The sequence below is a fragment of the Hemicordylus capensis genome, chromosome 4 (genome assembly GCF_027244095.1).
Source record: "Hemicordylus capensis ecotype Gifberg chromosome 4, rHemCap1.1.pri, whole genome shotgun sequence".
In the NCBI taxonomy this organism is placed as follows: domain Eukaryota; kingdom Metazoa; phylum Chordata; class Lepidosauria; order Squamata; family Cordylidae; genus Hemicordylus; species Hemicordylus capensis.
The window spans coordinates 118,097,444-118,121,070 of record NC_069660.1 but is presented as its reverse complement, the minus strand read 5'-3'; the positions used below and the strand labels follow the sequence as shown (position 1 = coordinate 118,121,070).

Below are 23,627 nucleotides of genomic sequence, written 5' to 3'. Positions count from 1 at the left end.
CAGTGAACATAGAGCGATCCAATTCAACTTATATGCACATGGAGTATGCCAGGAAAGCCTGACGTTGGACTTCAGAAGAGGAAACTTCTCAAAAATGAGGGGACTGGTAAAAAGGAAGCTGAAAAGGAAAAAATCAGGAGAGTCAAATCACTCCAGAAAGCATGGAACTTACTTAAAGTCACAATAATAGAAGCTCTGTTGGAATGTATACCAAAGAGAAGGAAAGGTATCACCAAGTACAGGAAGATGCCAGCATGGCTAACAAGTCGAGTTAGGGGAACTATGAAAGGGAAGAACACTTCCTTCAGAAGAACGGAAGTCCTGCCCAAATGAAGAGAACAAAAAGGAACATAAATGGTGGCAAAAGAAATGCAAGGAGACAATAAGGGATGCAAAAAGAGTTTGAGGAGCATATAGCTAGAAGTGTCAAGGGGAACAACAAAAGCTTCTTTAAATATAACAGAATTAGAAAACCTGCCAGGGAGGCAGTTGGACCCTTAGATGATGAAGGCATGAAAGGGATTATTAAGGAGGATGAGGAGATTGCAGAGAAATTGAATGAGTTCTTTGCATCTGTCTTCACAGTGGAGAATACTTACAGTATACCCTCTCCAGAACTGAGCTTCTCAGGTGCAGAGGCTGAAGAACTGGGCCAATTTGAGGTGATGAGCAAAGATGTTCTAAACTGTCTTGGAAAACTAAAAGTGAACAAATCACCAGGGCCAGATGCAATCCACCCAGGAATTCTGAAAGCGCCAAATATGAAATTTCTGGTTTCCTAGCAAAAATATGTAACTTGTACCTACAATCAGGCTCTGTACCAGGGAACTGGAAAGTAGCTAACGTAACAATGACTTGCAAGAAGGGATCCAAGGGGGATCCAGGAAATTACAGGCCTGTTAGCTTAACTTCTGTGCTTGGCAAATTGATGGAAAGCATACTTAAGGGCAAAATGGTTAAACATATAGAAGAACGGGCCATGCTGAAAGAGAACCAGCATGGCTTCTGCAAGGGCAAGTCTTGCATCATTAACCATTTGGAGTTCTTTGAGAGTGTCAACAGGCATGTGGACAAAGATGATCCGGTTGACATAGTATACTTAGAATTCCACAAAAGCTTTTGACTAAGTTCCCCACCAAAGGCTCTTGAGTGAACTTAGCAGTCATGGGTACAGGGACATGTTCATATGTGGATTGGTAACTGGTTGAAGGACAGGAAACAGAAGGTGGAATAAATGACAGTTTTCACAATGGAGGAAAGAAGGAGTGGGATCCCCCAAGGATCTGTACTGGGACTAGTGCTCTTCAACTTGTTCATAAATTATCTATAAATTGGAGTAAGAAGCAAAGTGGCAAAATTTGCAGATGACACTAAACTATTCGGAGTAGTGAAATCCACAACAGATTGTAAGGAGCTCCAAGAAGATCTCTCCAAAATGGTGGAGTGGGCCACAAAATGGCAAATGCAGTTCAATGTAACCAAGTGTAAAGCAATACATATAGTAGTAAAACAAAACAAAAACCCCTAACCCAACTTCACATATACACTGATTGGATCTGAGCTGCCAGTGACTGACTAGGCGAGAGATCTTGGGGTTGTGGTGGACAGCTCATTGAAAGTGATGACTCCATGCATGGCAGCTGTGAAAAAAGCCAATTTCCTGACCTTCAGTTTCATGGGATGACCCCTGGTTATAATGTTGTGAGGGAGGGAGAAAAATTTCTCCCTGTCTACTGTCTCTACCCATGCATAATTTTTTACATCCCTCTCATATCTCCCTGTAGTTGCTGCTTTTCCAAACTAAAGAGCCCCAGATGCTGTAGCCTTGCCTCATAAGGAAGCTGCTTCAGGCCCACGATCATCTTGGTTGTCCTCTTCTGCACCTTTCCAGTTTTGCAATGTGCTCAAGATATGGTGACCAGAACTGAACGTAGTACTCCAAATGTGGCTGCACTATGGATTTATATAATGGCATTATAACACTAGCATTTTTATTTTCAATCACCTTCCTAATGATCACTAGCATAGAATTTAGGATGGACAAAAGGCAGTACTTCACACAGAGCATATTCATTCAATCAATTTCTATACTGCCCTTCCAAAAAAGGCTCAGGGAGGTGTACACAGAGAAATAACAAATAAATAAGATGGATAAAGTGGATCCCTGTCAACAAAGGGCTCACAATCAAATTAGCTTATGGAATCTAATTAGCTTATGGAATTCTCTGCCACAGGATGTGTTGATGGCCACTAGCTTGGATGGCTTCAAAAGGGGCTTAGACAAAGTCATGGAGAACAGGTCTATCAATGGCTACTAGTCTGATGGCTATAGACCACCTCCAGCCTTATAGGCAAGATCCCTCTAAATACCACTTGTAGGGGAGCAATGGCAGGAGAGGGGGCAAGCCCTCTTCCCCTGCCTGTGGGCTTCTCGGAGGCATTTGGTGGGCCACTGTGTGAAATAGGATGCTAGACTAGATAGGCCTTGAGCCTAATTCAGCCGGGCTGTTCTTATAGAGCAGGCCTGCTCAACTTGGGCCCCCCAGCTGTTTTTGGATTAGAACTCCCAGAATCCCCAGCCACAGTGACAAATAGCCAGAGATGACGGGAGTTGTAAGCCAACATCTGCAGGAGGGCCAAAGTTGAGCAGCCCTGTTACAGAGCCACAAAATGGCTTTTTTCAGCAAAATGGTTCCACCTAGGAACCACAGATAGGCGAATTTCAAGTGTCTTTAGATCCACAGATAATGAAGATGGGTGCACAGTAGGCATATACATGAACTGGTTCGGTGGTATGGTAGGTTTACCTTTATGGAGCAGGGGAGGGTGCCCTTACCCCCGCCCCCATATTTCCCCCATCAGTGCTGCCACCAAAACCGCTGGCGTGGGGCTGCTGCATATCTCCTTGCAGCCCTAGTCGACATAAAACCGCAAGTGCCCAAAACATGTGTGCGCACTGGGCATTCTGGTTTTATGGACTCCCCCAACTCAGTCACCCCCACCGAACTGTCCAACCAAGGGACAAGATTATGATTTGACTTCTCAAAAACAGGAACAATTATAGGTGGTTTGTAGGAACTACCACCTTAACTGGTGCAGCAGGGAAATGCTTGACTAATAAGCAGAAGGTTGCTGGTTCAAATCCCCACTGGTATGTCTCCCAGACTATGGGAAACACCTATATCAGGCAGCAGCGATATAGGAAGATGCTGAAAGGCATCATCTCATACTGCATGCGAAGAGGCAATGGTAACCCCCTCCTGTATTCTACCAGAAGAAAACCACAGGGCTGTGTGTGTGCAAGGAGTCAAAATCCACTTGATGAACTGCTTACACACAGTTCTCTGTTCAGACGATGGGAAACTGTGGTTAGCTCACCAAGCAGCTTGGAATTCATGTGAACATACTGCTTGTTCACAATCTAAATAAACCATGTTTTGTTGGATCATATAATGTGGGTCAGAGCGAGTAGAAGTATATACACTAGAAAAAGATGGTTTTCTGTGTGCAGCCACAGGCATACATGCCAGTTTTTATTCACTCCCCTCAAAGTAATTTCTAGCAAAAAATATAGACTAAGGTCTAGTTCATGCATTATAATCTTATAAAGTAAAAGTAATCAAAGGTCAGGAAATGCATGCAAGTTTTTGAAGAAGGAAGAAGAGATTACAACATAGAAGAGAAGTGTCTTACTGGTCTTCCAGTGTAAAATAAACTCTTCTTGGTAAAGAACATATCTTGTAGTTTTGCCATTTTATGACCTTGGAAAAGGATACTTTAATTGTAAATGCTCTTTTTAAAATTCTACAATTTAACATGTTCAACTTCCACATGCAATTAATTGATGTGTTAATTTGTAGTCTGATGAGCAAACTTTACTATGACATGGATCCAGAGTACTACACAACCAGCCCCTAACAGGTTTTGGTCTCTTCTCAAGCGTTCACCCACTCTAATGGCACCATAAATTGCTTTTGAAACAGAGGACTTCCAAAGACTGTTTGTGACATGACTTAGGATCTCTCATATTCAAAGAAGGGGGAATAAAGCCTTAAGCACATCCAAGCATGTGGACTTGCCTAAGTAGCTTTTTGTATCCCAACCTAAGAAATTAAGAACACAACTGTTGGTGCTCACGAATTTAAAAATCAGAACAGAGCCAACAGATACACTATATCTTGCTAAACAAGCTTTTAAAACCCATTTAGAAAGTCTCTCGTTAGCAGGAAAGCAATGTAAAGGCAAGGCAGCAGCATTTCTATAAATAGCAATGCCAAGAGGAAGTTGTTGCTATGGCAATGCTGGCCACATTTCTATTTTAATTCAGAAGATACCTACTGGCATCTGCTGTCCAAAACCCAAACTGCAGCCATTACTGAAGCAAGATTACCCAGTAAATCAATTAATGCTACATTAGCAATAATGCTGTCCCAATACAATGGGCTAAGTACTTGGTATTTTCAGGTTGACAGCAGTGGGTACAAAATACATTATAATGTAATGAATAATTTAAGAGCCTCAACCAAGATAGTCAATTTGTATAGAACAGGGCCAGTAGAACCATAAGTTGTCAGATTCACCATGCAACTGATTGCCAGGACATTTAAGCAGTTTCAGCAAGACTTTTAGCAAGTGCAGCATTGATAGAAACAGCTGTACCTGCAATAACAATAGCTTCAAACAACTGTTAAAAGTCACAGTAGTGGAAACAGTGTTAAACTGAACTCTCATTACACAGTTAAACAGCTCTTATGTGCCTCCAAATTTAAGATAACCCTGTGTGTTAAAGCTTCTGATATCATCAAAGTGACATACTAAACATTTCAAAGCAAAACAACACCCGTTTTGAGCCTGTCACATAGACATCTCGGAGAACATTCAGCACTCAAACTCTGCAAGCACCTAATCATCAAATCATCCCAGAACATGTTCAAGAGCAACCTGCAAGCCAGCCAAGTTGTTCTGAGGTTTCACAATTTATCTGCAACTGGAAAACCGATTACAAGCCAGCCATTCCTGAAAGATAACCTTCTAACATGCAAGTCAAGGTCATCATCACTGACAAGAAGTGAGCAGCAATTTCATGGTATTTTCAGTCTCCTTAGTAAATAACATACATACATTTTTTTATGTTGGCAAAAAAATGTGCATGCTGATTGTTCCAATTACTTTGGTGGTGTCTCTTTGTCCCGATTTTGTTCACTTCAACAGGACTACACCCTGTTTGGTTTTGGTTTTCTAGCTGTACCTTAATCATGATTAACACTAGCTAAAGCTTGTCCTGAACAGAAGATAAGTAAGCAGATTCAAATCCTGGTTTGAGATCTCAGTTCAGTTCATTATGATCTTTGACCAAATCCAGATCAAATAAGTCTACCCTGGGGGTAGATATCAATATAAACACATACATGCATATAAAAAATCAGTTACATAGAATATTGAGATTAAAAAATAGGATAAAACAAGATTAAAAAGAAAAAGGGTGGACAATTAAAATTGACCATTTCTGACATACTATGAGCAAATTTTAATCGCAGCATTTGGTTACTGAGTGTGAGACATAAGTGTGTTTATCAGAAATAAATAAGCCGTGACCTCCTACTTCGAGGGAGAAAAATAAGTTTATATAAAATTCATCGGAATTGTCAGGGGGGTATTGTATGTATGTATGACATTTATATCCCTCTTTTCCTCCAAGGAGCCTAGAGCGGTGTACTACATATTTGAGTTTCTCCTCACAACAACCCTGTGAAGTAGGTTAGGCTGAGAGAGAAGTGACTGGCCCAGAGTCACCCAGCTAGTATCATGGCTGAATGGGGATTTGAACTCGGGTCTGCCCGGTCCTAGTCCAGCACTCTAACCACTATACCACGTTGGCTCTAAGAATGAGAGGAACAATCTATTTGTAACGCAGCTTGTGACAGAAAAAACAATACAGAAGCACATGACCAATTGTCTCAATATTCCCACTTCCACAAGGACACAGTCTCTCCAAATTAGGAACTTTCTATACTTACCCTCTAGTACTGCAGAGGGCAGCACTTGGTTTAGTGTAAACTCTGGTTAGCATTATTAACGTGTAACACTAGTGTATGCATATCTTGAACCGTGGTTAAGGATAGCAGGAGAAGGGTGGAGGAATTCATATAAGTGCGATGATTTGGGGGAAATAATGCATAATCCTGCAGTTCAATCTGACTGGTCTCATGATAAGTATTACATCTGCACTGGCCTTTTGTGGAACTCTACAGGGTTCCACAATTCCTCTCCAAACTGTAGTTCTTGGCTGATGATGTACTGAGGGCCTGGACAAAATCAAATGCACAAACACTATCCAGCTAAGTATCTTGGCCACATCACTAGCTATCTCATAAGTTGGTAATGTTTAGGTCTACAATCTTTAAATCATTACAATTAAATAAAGCTTTTGTCATAAGTTAAATTTCACTACCTAGTGCTGACACTATTCTCTCAGAGAAAGAGGGAGTGTCCATGCAAGTGTGGTGGCCATGGAGGCAGTAAGAGAGTGAGTAAGCGTGTAGTACAGGGGGAGGGGGAGAGAGAGAGAAGCTTAGAGGCGGCAGGAGGGGGGCAGGAGAGGCAAGCCAGGGCCCGCCACTGGGGTCTATGTCGGCTGTCATTGTTTGGACCACACAATGAAGATTGTTATTATTATTATTGTTATTGTTGTTATTATTATTAATTCAATTTCTATACCGCTCTTCCAAAAATGGCTCAGGGCGGTTTACAAAGAGAAATAACAAACGAATAAGACGGCTCCCTGTCCCCAAAGGGCTCACATTCTAACAAGGTAGAATTAAACAGGTGGAGGTATTCGTTTAGGTGGCCTGGTCCCAAACAGCCTAAGGCTTTAAAACTAGCAACTTTAGTTGAGCCCAGACACAAATTGGAAGCTGGTGCAGTGGAGTCAATTGCTCCACTAACCTAGCACCAGTTAACAACTGCATTGCAGCATTTGGGATAAGCTTTGAAGGGCAGCCATATGTAAAGAGCATATCCAGTCTCAAAGCAATTCAGGCACATGTCACTGTGGTCTGATTTACTTTCTTCAGGAATGGACACAGCTGATGCACCAGCGAAAGCTGGGTAAAGGCACAAAAGCATAGTAGGCTGAAGACATCATTTTTTAATATGCTTAAGAAAACCTGACATATTAGTTACATAAACTTTGGGGAAAGTGCGTGTCACATTGTGGTTTGAGGATTCAACTAGACTTAATGCATCAGTATTCTTGCATTATCAATATTTTAAGAGGTTTCATTTTTATATTTCAGATGTTCATATTCTATATACTCAAATTATAACACAAATACAAACACAGCATTCAGTTATCCCTCAAGCTGTATAGAGAGAAGGAACACAGCTGGGTGAGAGACATAAGAGAACTCTCTTATTTAACCAGTACATATTTCAAGAAAGTTAGAAGCTGAGCTGTAGTAAGGTATCCTGAGAACCCTTAAAACCCACAAAAGTGAAGCATAAATGTTCTAACCGACATCCAAGGTAATCGTTTCAGAACATTATCTGAATTTAACTTTGATGCCATGCTAAATCTAAAGGCACAACACCAACTTTTCAGATAGAAAACCAACGCTTTGTAGTTTTGCCTTTAACTACTTTCCTTTATTTTCGACTTCAAAAAGTTCTTTTTCCTATGACTGTGTGACAACTACAACTGGAAAACATATTGGGTCATAAATGTGGGGCACCAATTCAGGTCATAGACCTTACTTACAGTACCATGAATTCCTCTTACAGAAAGCAGCCAGATACCCCATTCTGAGCAGCTAAATATAGGAATGACAACATGGAGATAATCTACTCTTAATATATTAAATTTGTCTGCATAATTAGAGATTAAAAGAGTGCACTGGTATGTTCAGAACTTTGTACAAGCTTTGAGCAATATAAATCTTAAAGAAACTGGGTATTGTACATATACATTGTACCAATTTGTAAGAGTTGAAGCATTTATCCAGCTGGTTTGTAAACCACCAGTCTTATTTCAGTGCCTTCAAACAAGTTTCTCTCTCTAGTAATCAAAATGGTATCTGTAATGACAAATTGCAGAAAAATGTCCTTGAGTATGTATGTATCTATCTATCTATGAAGGGTTCAGTATTTGGCTTGCCAAAAATAAGAAGATTTGGCTAACTGGTCAAATATTTTTAAAATATTTTATTAGAATAAAATATTTTTTATTTCCCCCGTTCTCCATAATTTAATTTTACAACAGCAATATCTCATGTGTTTAACTTCAACCACCATCTACAGTTTTAGTAAAAACTACTGGTTTTCTAAACCCAAGTCCAGTCCTGTAGCAGATTATATAGCCTTTGTCTCAGAGCAAGCTGACGTGAGGGAAAGAAATGCTGAATCATCCCTGCTGAGCTTTCTGGCTAGCTTCTCCCAAAACTATTCTGTAATTATCGGTAGGTTCAAAAGGCTGCCACCAAGCACCCTAACACTTTCAGAGAACCGGACCAGTGGATTGGGTGCTTTAATCTAAGGTCCCTCTGTCGCTAGGTATTAGGCAAATCCAATAAAACCTTCAATGTGTAAGCTTACATGGGATGAGAAAACCGATAGATGCTGAATGTCTGAGGATGTAATCCCTCTTTGCCCCTGCCACCCGAGTTAAAAATCAACTTGGAGAGGCTTGTAAAACAGACTTTTAAAAATGCCAATGTTATTTAATTACTACAAACTGCTTCCATCTGAGGCTTTCTAACTTTCTTAGAGACAGTAAGAATACTTAGTAGATTACAGAAATAGGTTGTCTTGGGCATGTTTAAAAGTTTATGGAGACTTTTGCAACACCCTAGGCATACGGGGCATCAGCTAGTGTTTCTTAGTTTAGTTACATTACAGCTAAACAATAATAGAATAGTATCAGGGATATACGAGGCGCACACAAAAGCAACAGAAATTCTAATGCAAAGTCTAACTAAACAAACTTTCCCCTAGACTAAACTTCCCAAAGCCAAAACCCAGGCTTCCTTTTTCCTTGAACTCACCAAACTCCGGTTGAGAATCAAGCCCCTGCAGTTCTATCTTCCAAGAGCTGCAGTCATCCTCTTGCAGCCATCCTCCATGGCTACATGTCCCCCTCTCTTCTAACAAAGACCTCCCCTTCTTGTTCCCAGAATTTATTTTATTCATTTATTTATTGTTAAATTTATATACCGCCTTTCATTCAAACAATCCCAAGGCAGTTTACAGCAAAATTTAAAAACAAGATTGTAAAAAAGACACAATTAAAATATTAAGCTAAAAATATAAAACAAATCTGATTAAATATTTAAAACAAAATCATAAAAGCAATACAGAGTACAGAGAGCAGCAGCAGAAACAATCTAATAAAATCCTGGGCAAAAAGCCAAGATTTTACACTCTTTCTAAAAGCTGTGATGGAGACCGAGGAGTGAATAGCCACCAGGAGAGCATTCCAGAGTCTGGGGGCAGCAACAGAGAAGGCCCTGTCCCGCGTGCATGACAACCGAGACTCCCTCATTGTTGGCACCCAGAGCAGAGCCCCCTCAGATGACCTCATCAAGTGGGCAGCAACATTTGGGAGCAGGCGGTCCCTCAGGTATCCCAGGCCCAAATGGTTAAGTGCTTTAAAGGTCAAAACCAGCACCTTGAATTGGACCTGGAAACAGACTGGTAGCCAGTGCAGTTCTTTCAGGATGGGTGTGATGTGCTCCCACTGGGCAGCTCCAGATAAAACCCTAGCTGCCACATTTTGCATTAGCTGCAGTTTCCGGATATTCTTCAAGCGCAGCCTCACGTAGAGCACGTTACAGGAATCCAGCCATGACGTGACTAAGGCATGGGTAACTGTGGCCAGATCTGCCTTCTCGAGAAAGGGATGCAGCTGGCACATTAGCCGAAGCCGTGCAAAGGCACCCTTGGCCACCACCTCCACCTGAGCTTCCAAAAGCAGAGTTGGGTCCAGTAATACCCCCAAGCTGTGTACTTGCTCTTTCAAGGGGAGTGCAACCCCATCCAGAACCGGTAAAATCTCATCCCGATTGGCTCTCCTACTGACCAACATTACCTCCATCTTGTCCGGATTCAGTTTCAGTTTATTAGCCCACATCCAACCCATCACGGCCTCCAGCCCCCGATTCAGGACATCCACTGCCTCCCTAGTGTCAGGTGAAAAGGAGAGATAGAGCTGTCATCTGCATATTGCTGACAACTCAGTCCAAGTCCCCAGACGACCTTTCTCAGCAGTTTCATGTTAAACAGCATGGGGGACAAGACCGAACCCTGCGGGACCCCACAGGCCAATGGCCACGGAGCTGAGCAGTAGTCCCGCAGCACCACCTTCTGGACCCTCCCCCCAAGAAGGGACCAGAACCACTGCAACGCAGTACTTCCGATTCCCATAGTCAAGAGGTGGCCCCAGCACAGTACCTCTAGTGACTATTGCTGGTGTCTATCTTATGTTTCTTTTATATTGTGAGCCCTTTGGGGACAGGGAGCCATCCATCTTTGTCTCCGTCTCTATCTGTCTGATCTCATGTCTCAATATACTTCTGTTTCTCTAGTTCTTCTACCTCAATACCTCTGTCTTTTCTCCCTTGTGGCAGTTGGCAGCAGAAGTCACCAGCGCATTCCAGGAATTTGGAGGCAAAGGACAGAAGGAAACTGGGAAACAGTTGGAGACAGGAAGGATCAAGGTGTTTTTTGTGTTTTTTAAATTGAGAATAGGGGAGATAGTGGCATGTTTGAATGCTGCAGGGAAGAAGCCAGAGGGAAGGCAGGTTGATGATGTGGTGGAAAGGAGGAAAATGACAGGGGGAATGGCAACGACAAGTTGGAAAAGGTTAGGATTAATGTGGAGGGATTTGATGAGAATACCAAGGTAATGAACTTGTCAGGCAAAACAGGAAGAAAGAGGAAAGGATTGTGGGTAGGGATAGAAGAAGCATGAATAGAATATATGGTTTCTATGTTGGTGTTGAAGGAAACGATAAAGTATTTGAAAGAGAGGAGGAAAAGGTATCATATTTTGAAAAGAGGCACTAAGGATTTCTAGAACTGCTGTGGGTTAGAGAGATGTAGTATTGTTTAGCCAGACAGATGGAAGGTGAGGATGAATATTCATCTGCATAAGAGCATAAATCAAATGGAATAAGTGAGCTAGGATTGAGGAAGAAAGCTGCATGTAAGTCATCAAGAGAGATGCAAACTAGGGGTGTGCAGAACTGGTTCGAACTGAGTCAAGCTTGATTTGAACCAGCCTGGTTTGAGCTTGAACAGGACCAGTCCCCCCCAAAAGGCGGCCGGTCCGAGTTTTAACTGAACCGGGCCCATTTGGATTGAACCTGTTTGGCCCAGTCCAAAGGGCTATGTTTGTAGAGGGGAATCTGGTAAGGTTTCCCTTTATAAGCAAAAGAGATTCCTACCTCTAAAGGGGTTCAAAGGGCAGATGGGGGAAGGCATGGGGGCACTTTACTGGCAGCAAGGTGGCAGCAGCCCCACCAGTGCTCCCCCTTCCAAGCAGCGTGTTCTGGGTCCTGTGCATGTGCAGAGGTCATGAAAATAGCCTCAGTGAATTCATGGAGGCCAGAACTGGGCCTCTGCTGGCCCATGCTGCTGGGGGGTGAGAGCGGGTGTGGGGGCCCGGGGGGGGGGGAGAGCGGGGCCCGGGGGGGGAGAGCGGGGCCCGGGGGGGGAGAGCGGGGCCCGGGGGGGGAGAGCAGGGCCCGGGGGGGCCATTGTCACCCCATCACTGGTAATGTGCCCTCTCGCCCGATTCCCCACCTGCCATTTGAACACCTTTAGAGATAGGAATCCCCTTTGCTTGTATCAAAGCAAATCACCACCAGATTCCCCTTTATAAGCAGAGCCCCTTGGACTGGGCTGAAACTGTTAGACCCAGTTTGAGAACATGAACTGAACCGCCGGCCAGTTCTCACGAACCGGTTTGCAGACTGGTAGTTTGGTTCAAATTCAAACCGAACTGCTGAGAATGGCGGCGTGCACAACCCTAATGCAAACACATTGAGCCTTGGGGACAATGACAATTTTAAGGTGGAAACAACAGAGGTGGCAGAAATGAGAAAGATTCAGAGAAAGCCACTGCATCAATTTCACTGCAGATCACAGAAGAAGCAGGATGTGGGGAATGGGGGAACAGATTGTGCGCAATGCTGAAGAAGGTGAGATGATCAGACAGAGAATTCCATAGCAGAGGGTTCAAAACACCAAACAGTTCTTGGTGAAGACAAATTACCCTTGAAGGCTGTGTTACCAGACTCCCTCACTATGCCATTTTGGGAGCTGCAATGCACTCCTCAAACAAGGAAATGCCCCTCTGATTGCAACTGAGCATATACAGAGAGATTGGGGGCAGACCAAATCAGAGGAATAAGAGAGACAAAAGCAAAGGAATGCCAGCTCTCTTCCTCCCTTAGGAGTATACAGTACACTGATGAGAAATCCCAAGGTTAAGTTGAATTTCTCTCCTCTTTCTCCCCGCTGTTAGCAAGATTGGCGAGTAATGCTCAAAAGCATGATGTGCCCCTCTTCCTATTTCTACGCAGGTTGCTGTCTTCAGTGTTCTTTTGTGCAACATTTATTTATGGAGCACACAGGAGATATACCAAGAAACTAATCAATATTCATGCCTTAATTTGGAGCAAGCATTCCCAAACACTTTAAGCTTCCTAAGGATCTGTCTCCTCCACCAAAACTCTTCAATCATGCCTCAGGTATGTGTTTGCCTATAAAGCCCTCCCCAAATAAGACATCAATATCTCTCATACCCCACTTACACTCCAGAAACCCATGTTGCACAAGTTGTGCTCCAGCTAAATCTGGTAGATATATGAACAAGCTGTTCTAGTATGAACTAACTTGCCTACTTTCCTTTCACTATCCCTACAACTGGACTAAATTTGGTTCAGATTGGTTAGATGAACCACAAGTGAGCTCACACATCTCAAACGTTTACATGTCTGCCATCTTGAATTGGGGTGGACGACATCATCACAGACTATGCCATTGAGGTGTCCTTACAACTGTACCCAATTTGGTTCATACTGGTCCAGGTGGTGCAAAGTTGATAGGGGGCAGGGGGGACACACAAACAGACACACAGAATATCAGGTGATCTCATAAAACTTCTGGAAAGAAGGCTAAAAAGAGCTTTACTTTCTCTTTCAACCTCAAACCTCTGTCCCCCTTCCCAATGCTATGACATGGTGAATGTGCTTTAGGATCTATCTAAGCCATCTCCATAGAGTCTGCCAAACCCCATTATGGGAAGATCATCATAAGCAAGTTCACTAGGCACTAATCTCTTGCTTAACCACACTCTTAACTTTCTGTACCTCTATTACCCCTCAATAAAGCAACTCCTTTGTTTTCAAGGCATGCACCTACTCTCTTTTGTGCTTTCCAATACATCCACAATGCAACCAGCTTTCCCAAGTATTCAAAGTTAACATAGGTTTTTGCTGGTCTGCACCCATTTGAAGCTAATCCCCACCCCCACTTTAAACCAAGCATGATCATGAAGTGTGGTTACCACTATACCCTCTAACAGGGATTCCCAGATGTTGTTCACTACAACTCCCAGCATCCCCAACTGCAATGGCCTTTGGCTGGGGATTATGAGAGTTGTAGACAACATCTGGGAATTCGTGTTAGAGGGAACACCGGTGGTTACTACCACACTTCCACTCAGACACATTAACAGCTGCATCTTGCACATACATAATGACTGCTATAGAGTATATTAGCTGGGACTGCACAACTCACAACAGCTGAGCTCCACACAACTAGATTATCTCCTCTTCCCTATATCATAATACAAGATTTACTTTTCCACATATGTGGCAAATTAACAAGACAGAGAGATGCCCTCATAAGGCTGCTCCAATACCACAGATTTCTCCTCTTACAAAGTTCACCAAAGCTCAGTCAGGCTGTGTATCTTCCAGAAGGCACTGCACTGGCATTAACATTGCTGTTAATCCTTTAGAGCAGATTAATGAATCTGTCCAGTTTGAGGATATTCTCATGTCTTTGCTATTCTGTTAAAATAATTTTTTCAATGCCTTCATAAACAAACCTATTCTGTGTTTTAAACAATATACTCCTAAATCTAACTTGTCAATTTTAAGCAGTAATTTCCAACTGACATGTTATAATGTAGCCTGAAATGTATGATCACCTAATTCTTTTCAGAAACACAGGGTGCATCCATACAAATATGAATGTGGGTTTTCTGGACATTTTTGAATTGAAATAGTTTCCAGAAAGAGTTCCATGCAAATTTCCCCCTCATTTGCATAAAATTTACATTAGCTTTTCTTTTTAAAAAAAACTATACAAATTTCCTTAATGTCTTATATAGATTGTGATCGGATTGTTATTTAACCTATTTATATGTTAACACACAACTCATATCAATTTCCCCTCAAAAGTTTTTCAAGTGGCAATTTCAGAAATTGAAACATTTCAATTGAAAAGTATGGTAGAAGTTTAAAAAAAAATCACCCCACATCTCTGGACAGGCATATTAGCAAGACGCCGCCATTGCAGAAGCCCTTTCATTGCATTTTATTCAGACAAACTCCTCGCAGATTAATCTGTTCAAAACCATTGTCTCTGTTGACTGGTTGGCTTCCTGCAACATCATGAATCCATTTCCCCTTTCCTCTGGAATAGTTTTTCCACTTTTAAAAACTGAGTGTATAATGAAATAAGGCAAGGAATTTTATTCAGTTAAATACATACTATGCCAAGGCAGACAGCTTGCCTAAACGTGGGTGGGGAAAGAAGAGACAAATCAATCAAATATGTATTCAGTTTGTTGATTAGCATATCTATCACTGGCATTCCAATCAGAAAGCAGGAAGAAACTATAGACTCATTCTGCTAGAGAAATATGAACTGCAACTCTTGTTTTCTTCCACATTTATATATACCCACACATCTGGGGTTCAAGTACACATGCATTATCCTGTTTCCTCCTAGAGGTCAACAGATTTATGAATGCCCATTTGGTAAGCTCAACATTGGACATGTTACAGCAGGCATGCAAACCCAGAGTAATCTTAAGATTTAAAATAACCAAATACTGAGCAAAATGCCTGCTCGAAGTCCACAATTTAAGTTACATTCTGCCTGCCTCTAAAGAACTCTAAACAGTGTACATAAAATTCCTGGCAGTCTTCCATGAAAGTTTCAGCCAGGTCCAAACCTGCTTTGCTTCAGTGTTTAAACTGTATCAGGTGCCTTCAGGCCATTCTCTGAACCCAGCTTCCTAAAGCTACCTTGGTTCTATACAAACCTTAAGAAGAGAAAAATAATTCACTTTGCCTGGAACACAAACTCTGGCAAAAGAAATGCAAGGCAACAATAAGGGAGGCGAAAAGAGAGTTTGAGGAAAATTTAGCTAGGAGCATCAAGGGGAATAACAAAAACTTCTCTAAATACATCAGAAGCAGGAACCCTGCCAGGGAGGCAGTTGGACCATTAGACAATGAGGGAGTGAAAGGGATTATTAAGGAGGATATAGAGGTTGCAGAGAAGCTAAATGAGTTCTTTGCGTCCGTCTTCACGGCAGAGGATACTGAGTATATACCTGTTCCTGAACCAGGCTTTTTAGGGATAGAGGCTAAAGAACTGAGCCAGATAGAAGTGACGAGAGATGATATTCTAAACTGTCTGGAAAAACTGAACACTAACAAATCACCAGGGCCGGATGGCATCCATCCAAGAGCCCTCAAAGAACTCAAATGTGAAATTGCTGACCTCCTTGCTAAAATATTTAACTTATCCCTGCACATCAGGTTCTGTACCAGAGGACTGGAGAGTAGCAAATGTAACACCGATTTTCAAAAAGGGATCCAGGGGTGATCCGGGAAATTACAGGCCACTTAGCTTAACGTCCGTTTCGGGCAAATTGATGGAAAGCATCCTCAAGGATAAAATTGTAAAGCACATAGAAGAACAGGCCCTGCTGGGAGTAAACCAGCATGGGTTCTGCAAAGGTAAATCTTGCCTGGCCAACCTTTTGGAGTTCTTTGAGAGTGTCAACAAGTGTGTGGATCAAGGTGATCCAGTTGACATAGTATACCTGGACTTCCAAAAAGCTTTCCACAAAGTTCCTCATCAAAGACTCCTGAGGAAACTTAGCAGTCATGGGATAAGGGAAGAAGTACATGTGTGGATTGCTAACTGGTTGAAAGACAGGAAACAGAGGGTAGGTATAAATGGAGAGTTCTCACAATGGAGGGAAGTAAGAAGTAGGGTCACCCAGGGATCTGTACTGGGACCGGTGTTTTTAAATATATTCATAAATGATCTAGAAGCAGGGGTAAGCAGCGAGGTGGCCAAATTTGCAGATGATACCAAACTCTTTTGGGTAGTGAAATCCATAACTGATTGTGAAGAGCTCCAAAAGGATCTCTCCAACCTGGGGGAGTGGGCGACAAAGTGACAAATGTGGTTCAATGTTGGCAGGTGTAAAGTGATACACATTGGGACAAAAAACCCCAACTTCAAGTATATGCTGATGGGATCTGAGCTGTCGGTGACCGACCAGGAGAGGGATCTTGGGGTCGTGGTGGACAGCTCATTGAAAGTGTCCACTCAATGTGCGGCAGCTGTTAAAAAGGCCAATTCCATGCTAGAGATCATTAGGAAGGAGATTACCTACTTCACAGGGTTGTTGTGAAAGAAACTCAAGTATGTAGCACACCGCTCTGGGCTCCTTGGAGGAAGAGTGAGATATAAATGTTGCAATAATAATAATAATATCATCATCATAATGCCCTTATACAAAACTATGGTGTGGCCACACCTGGAGTACTGTGTACAATTCTGGTCACCACATCTAAAAAAGGACACTGTAGAACTGGAAAAGGTGCAGAAGAGGGCAACCAAGATGATCAAGGGCCTAGAGCACCTTTCTTATGAGGCTAGGCTACAACACCTAGGCCTATTTAGTTTAGAAAAAATCACGACTGCGGGGAGACATGACAGAGGTCTACAAAATCATGCATGGTGTGGAGAAAGTGGATAGAGAGAAATTCTTCTCCATCTCCCACAACACTAGAACCAGGGGTCATCCCATGAAATTGATTGCCAGGAAATCTAGGACCAGCAAACAGAAGTACTTTTTCACACAATGCATAATCAACTTGTGGAATTCTCTGCCACGAGATGTGGTGACAGCCAACAACCTGGATAGCTTTAAGAAGGGTTTGGATAACTTCATGGAGGAGAGGTCTATTGACAGCTACTAGTCGGAGGGCTGTGGGCCACCTCCAGTCTCGGGGGCGGGGTGCCTCTGGGTACCAGTTGCGGGGGAGTAACAGCAGGAGAGAGGGCATGCCCTCAACTCCTGTCTGTGGCTTCCAGTGGCATCTGGCAAGCCACTGTGCGAAACGGGATGCTGGACTAGATGGGCCTTGGGCCTGATTCAGCAGGGCTGTTCTTATGTTCCCTATATTACATTTTTCTTGAACAGAAGGGGGGAAAGCAGAGTATAAGTTTTGGATGGAAGAGAACTGTTCTGCTAGTAGAGGTTTCCAAATACAAGCTTCAGATTCACTAATGCAACAACAACTTGTTATCTCATTATTAATAAGCGCCTTATCAGAAAAGTGACAGAAGCTGCAATTACTTCCTGTCCTCAGGCCCCAACACAACCAGATTTCACTATTTTTTCTATTTATTATGCTTTGTACAGAAACACATTGTGCCTCATCAGCCCTTAAATCTACCCATCAGATAAAAATATTCTAAAGAATGAGAAGAAAAATTATATAGAAGGGAAATATGAACAGTGACCATTACAAGGACAGACTCATTTTCAAAGATCTAAGCGAGCAACAGTCAACTGTGGCAGTATTCATAGGATGTGGAGCCTGGAGTGAATCAAGATGTTCTGATCACTGCTTTTGCAGCAAATATGACATATGTGACTGAGTATTCCTAGTTTCCAGAATGGGTTAAATTTAAAATTTTCTTGTTGATTTAAGTCAATGATTTCAATCAAACTTCCCATTTGTATTCAGACACAGGCATAATAATAGAGCACAGCTTTGCAAGTAGAAGGACCCAAGTTCAATCCCTAACATGCCCAAATGCAGCTAGGAAGGATCCATCTGAAAACCTGGAAGCTGCCATATGCTGAGTCAGATCATAGGTCCATCTAGTTCAGTATTGGCTACACAGACTGGCAGCGGCAGGAATCTCTCTCAGCCCTATCTTGGAGATGCCAGAAAGGGAACTTGGGACCTTCTGCTCTTCCCAGAGGAGCTCCATCCCTTAAGGGGACTATCTTACAGTGCACACACATTGTCTCCAATTCATATGCATCCAGGGCAGACCTTGCTTAGCTAAGGGGACACATCATGCTTGTGATCACAAGACCAGCTCTCCTCTCCATCCATCTATAAGACAGATGGACTAATAATTTGACTCAGTACAAGGCAGTTTCATATGTTCACAAGCAATGAAACCTGTAAAACATTAATTTAATATAAATCATTTTCACTTAGTTGAACTTTTTAAGATAGCTGCATAGCAAAGCATAAAAATTGGTCCAAGAAGATTTGTGCACTGAAACAATGGCTAATTCATTACCGTTTTGGAAACACTCTGCATCAAAATACAGAGAAAAGCCAGTCAGGGAGAGAAGTCAGTAATTTAGATAATACTTTCCACTGTTTCCAGGAGTCTAAATCATTTAAAAATATATCAAAGCATTAGAAGATGACAAGTCACACATGGGTAAGTCTATCTGTATTGAAAACAAGTAAGTTCTAAAGGAATAGATTGCCATATAGAGCAAGCTTCTAAAGATCTGCTCACCTGCTCCCAGATAACTAGGAAAGGAGATTCTTATAAACAGGAGGAATGGTTCATTATTCTTCCAGACTGTCTGTGTCAAAATGACTAACACAAGTACTTGTTAAACAGTTGAGCTAGTAACTTTTGGGTTTATTTACATTAATCTTTGTTAAGAATGTTAGTCTGTTAGAATCTGTAACAGTGGCCACCTGTCTTGTATCCACTTGCCCTGATTTGGCAGCCATCTTATTGCACAGTTAGAATTAGCACACATTTCTCTATCAAATTTTCAGTACTTAAAGATATACCTTAACAGATCTACTGCAAAGTTTACTTTATATGTGCAATCCTACAGTCATAGGAACACAGGAAGCTGCCTTATACCAAGCCAGACCATTGGTTTATCTAGCTCTGTACTGTCCATCTTGACAGACAGAGACAAGAGTAATTCCCAGCCCTACCTAGAGATGTCAGGGATTGAACCTGGAATGAGCTATGGCCCATCCCCAGTCTCTGTCTTAAGACGCCTCACGTTAAGATGTATGGCACTTGATATTTGTAGATTGTTTTAGCTTTACAATGGTGTTTCAGCCTTACAGCACTCACTGTGAGAAGGGAGGCTGCACTACACGGCTGCTGGTGTTTGTTGTGGAGGAGGTGGCGGCAGCGGCAATGACAGCGGCGGTGGCTCAGACTCACTTGGGCATTGAGATTGGCACTCCAGGTGGCAACTGCCGCTGCCTCTGTGGCCACAGAGAGATTGGCTGACTCATTTGTCCAAGAGGTTCTCCCTGCCACCAGTCCTGCTACTTCTGCTCCAGAATCAGCTGCTGTGCTATGACAGTGAGACAGAAAGACTGTCCTGTTCTCAGTCCACATGCCACTTCCTGCCTAACCTCCTTCCTTTCCTGTCTAATCTTCCCTTCATGTCCAGGAGGAGAAGAGAATGAGGACAATTACCCAGTTGCCTCCCTTCTTTCCATGGAAAAATGAGAATGAATCAGGAAGGGAATGGAAAGTGAGCAGGTGGCAAGAGTAAGCAGTTTCTGATTCTCCATTATACCTTTCTGCTGCAAGTCTGAACATCTGTGATTGACACATCAGCTTTGGCAGCGGAATTAATAAGTAGTCTTCGTTCAGGGACCAATCTCGCCCTCCCATTTATAACATTGTTTCTTAATGGAGAAAAGGTTCCAAGTCAAGATGACTTTTTTTTTTTTAAACCTTAAGGCACATTTTTCAGGAACCAATTCTGTCAGATGTCTGAGGACTTCCTGTAATATTTTGGTCATTCAGACATTTTATACTGTATGTATGTTTTTTGAAATGGTAAATGAAGTGTAGTTGATATCGTATACCATGACATCCAGTTTTATTACATATTTTGGAACAGAGCAGATTTTGCACAAATAAGTCAGAGAGATGACCAAGTTGTAAAGATTTAAAACTAGTCACATTTACAGCTTGGGTGTCGAGGGCAATAAGCCTTCATGGGAGTGAAAGCCAGGCACTGAAAAAGTAAATAAAATAAAATTTTATTTAAATAAAATTTCACCAATTACAGCATGAACCCAACATTGCCATTTCTTCAGATAGGAGGATTTTTTTTTAAACTTCTAACTAAAGAGAGGACTTTAAGCATTTTCCAGTGACATGTAGTTGTATAACCCTGCCCCACATACCACATCATCAATGGGACTTGCTTCTGAAGGAACATGGTTAGTATTCAGTTTCCAATAAAGCACTGGCCCACGTCACTAGCATAGCCTTTTATCCAATTATGCTACCCAGGCTAGTAGTTACTTCAGTTCTCCATACGTTCTGTTTATAAATAATGTTTCTGTTATTCAGCACTCTTGGAGGCTGCATAGCTTTTGCAGAAAGCTTGGGTAACAGGGCTTGTACCATATGCAAGAGGAATTATGACATGCTAGAACATTTAGTGTGAATTGTGAAAAGATTATTTCAGTATACTCCAGGATTATGCCACCATTATGGCATACAAATGACAAACTCATACTTTATGTTTATAATTCGTCTGTAACATACAATTTTAAGAACCTCTATGTTAGCACAAGTATCCACTCATACAAATCCAAGTTATTGGGGTCAAGTTTTTAAATAAACAGCCACTATATAGCTGTGTAGAACAAACAAACAGAAATCAGCAAAGAGACATGGTGAATACTAGTATACCACAATGAGTGATAGCTTCTCTATCAAAGAAAAGCCTTACAGAAAGAAAAAGTTAAAAACATTAGATATATTCAGAAGGCTTCCAACAACTGCTAGATGAGATTGTCAGCAATTATTTACAAGCATGCATTCCTAGAAGTTTAGAAGTACAGTACTGCTTAAGTATAATTTTATGTTGCTGGGAACAAAAACTCTTACAATTTTTAATATTAAGGGTTTTTTTGTTGAGTGATCAGTTTTAAGACCAACATTCAATTATTTCCCTCTGATCTTCCCCCAATTTATGTTCACATATGTTATTTTTGCTATTTTTCTTTTGAGGAATGGTAAACATCAAGGGGATATATAATACTTCCAGAGAATTACCTAGGGTTTTTGTTTTCTTTTTCTACCGCAAGCACCCTGAATGGCTTCCCCAGCTAGTTATGCACTACCGTATTGCTAAAATACATGCACACTGCAACATGGAACTTTCAAGGGTTGTATATGTACCATATAGAATGTTCACAGCACATCTGCCTTTGATGTCCTATGCCTGTGGTTCCCTCAGTTCTGATGGCACAAGGGCAACACCAACTCCACTACACTCAGTAGCTACAACATCAGAATCCTAGGTTTAAGATGAAATTCTGTCCCCCATCTCACTGTTGTATTGTAAAGCTGAAGCAGTACTCTTTAGCCCTTTTTAAATTCAGGTACAATGGAACACAGACCTTTGCAATTTTTCTTTTTATCTAGGAGCCAGATAAATGGACACTTGCCAAAGTTACCAAATTTAGTGACCAACACTGTAGAGGGGGAGGGTCAATGGACTTCTCTTTACCCTTTTTACAGTAACATACTTACAACAAGACCAGGGCTGCCTGGGACAAATAATATGTTTATTAAATAACTCTACTTCTGAATATCTTAGTCTAGGCACCACAATTAAAGCACCATTTCTAAGCCCCATAGCTCCCTTGCACCCCATAGCTCCCTTGCACCATAGCTCCCTTGCACCCCATAGCTCCCTTGCACCATGTTAAATCAGGATTTGTCAAGTCCTGATTTAACATTTGTATAATACTTGGAGTGTGCAGATATTTTACATGCATTATATTGATATAATCCTTACTATCCTGTAAAGCAGCCACCTAATAGCACAGCGGGAAATGACTTGCCTAGCAAACATGAGGTTTCCAGGTCAAATTCCCGCTGGTATGTTTCCCAGACTATGGGAAACACTTATATTGGGCAGCAGCAATATAGGAAGATGCTGAAAGGCATCATCTCATACTGCATGGGAGGTGGCAATGGTAAACCCCTCCTGTATACTACCAAAGAAAAACCACAGGCCTCTATGGTTGCCAGGAGTTGACACCGACTTGACAGCACACTTTATTTTAACCCTGAAAAGCAGCCTTGTAATTAAGCAGGGGCAGGAATTCTCTCAAAAACTTTCTGCTGACCATGTTACTCTTAAAAGTTGGTAGCAGCAGACTCTCTTTCAAAAACCATTTTTGTTTGCCACTCTTTTCAACAGCACATAGAGTGCTGACAATAATTTGTCCTCCAGAATGTGCTAGGAAGTGACCCTACAACTCCAGAGACTTATTTTCTAGTGCATTATAGAGAAAAGACAAACAGGAGCCAGCCACTAGGAATGTTATCAGTGCTTTAAGCACTGCTGAAACTGCCATTGCTTCCAGGTGCATGGAGGAAGAAGTCTTAACACAGAAATAAACTTGCCACCACTACTTGCCTGGACATAATTCTGATCAGGTGAGTACTTAATGCCAATTCTGTTGTAAAGTATTATCTCTTCTGTATTGCAGCTTGGAGACTGAGAAGGTATGGCTGACTTAAGGCCACCCAGCAAGTTTATGGCAGAGGTAATAATCAAATCAGGAAGTCTGATTCACAGTTCAGTGTCTTAGCAACAACACTACAATGCTTCTTAGACTGAGTACTGTACATACATGATTCCCATCTGCCTCACAATCACTACAGGGGTGCAGAATATTAAAATCTCATGAAATCAAGGTCAACTGATGCTGTAGTGCCGGCAAGGCCGAAGTGTCTTTATTCTTTTTCAAGTTCTATTTTTAAATCCACAAGGCACACATAACAGCAGCAACAAAACAGAGTTTAGATTTGCTATGAAAGCAATTACATAACTTCAAGACGCGTTTGTGTACACAGGCCCACGCATGTATAAAATTACATATCTTTAAGTAAAGCAAACCAACCAATTAGTACCATTAGGTATCGTGCATGTTTTTTTTACTCACACTCTTTAGCATATAATGAATGACAAGTGCACTCCAGTGCTCACAACAGCTGTATTTTTTGAGTTTGCAGGCTACAATGTAGTTCACACAATGTCTTTAGCCCATGTGGAAAGGATAGGTTATATTTATAAAGAATATACTTATAAAGGACAAAACTGTGTTCTACGTGGTTAAACCCTTAATAGCTTATGAATGGGGGGGGGCAATTTTTGCCTATCTCCCCTTCTCTCTGGAGTCCATTGTGCCCCTCAATTGCTTTCAAGAGTCGGAGTGCCCTCTTGATCATCATGGAGGATAGCAAGAGGAGGATTGAGA

General features: G+C 41.8%; 1 protein-coding gene across 4 annotated transcripts in view; it reads right to left on the bottom strand.

The window, feature by feature from the left end:
• The window catches only part of PRKACB (protein kinase cAMP-activated catalytic subunit beta), a 120,492-nt gene that overhangs the window by 71,563 nt on the left and 25,302 nt on the right, over positions 1-23,627 (bottom strand). The window contains exon 1 of one of the 4 annotated variants that reach the window (XM_053243210.1): positions 7,971-8,007. The exons of the other annotated variants lie outside the window; for them this stretch is intronic. Coding sequence (XP_053099185.1) covers positions 7,971-7,992 — 22 coding nt within the window. The 5' untranslated portion in view covers positions 7,993-8,007. Of the gene's footprint in view, positions 1-7,970; positions 8,008-23,627 lie in introns of those variants that run through there. 4 annotated transcript variants of the gene reach the window in all.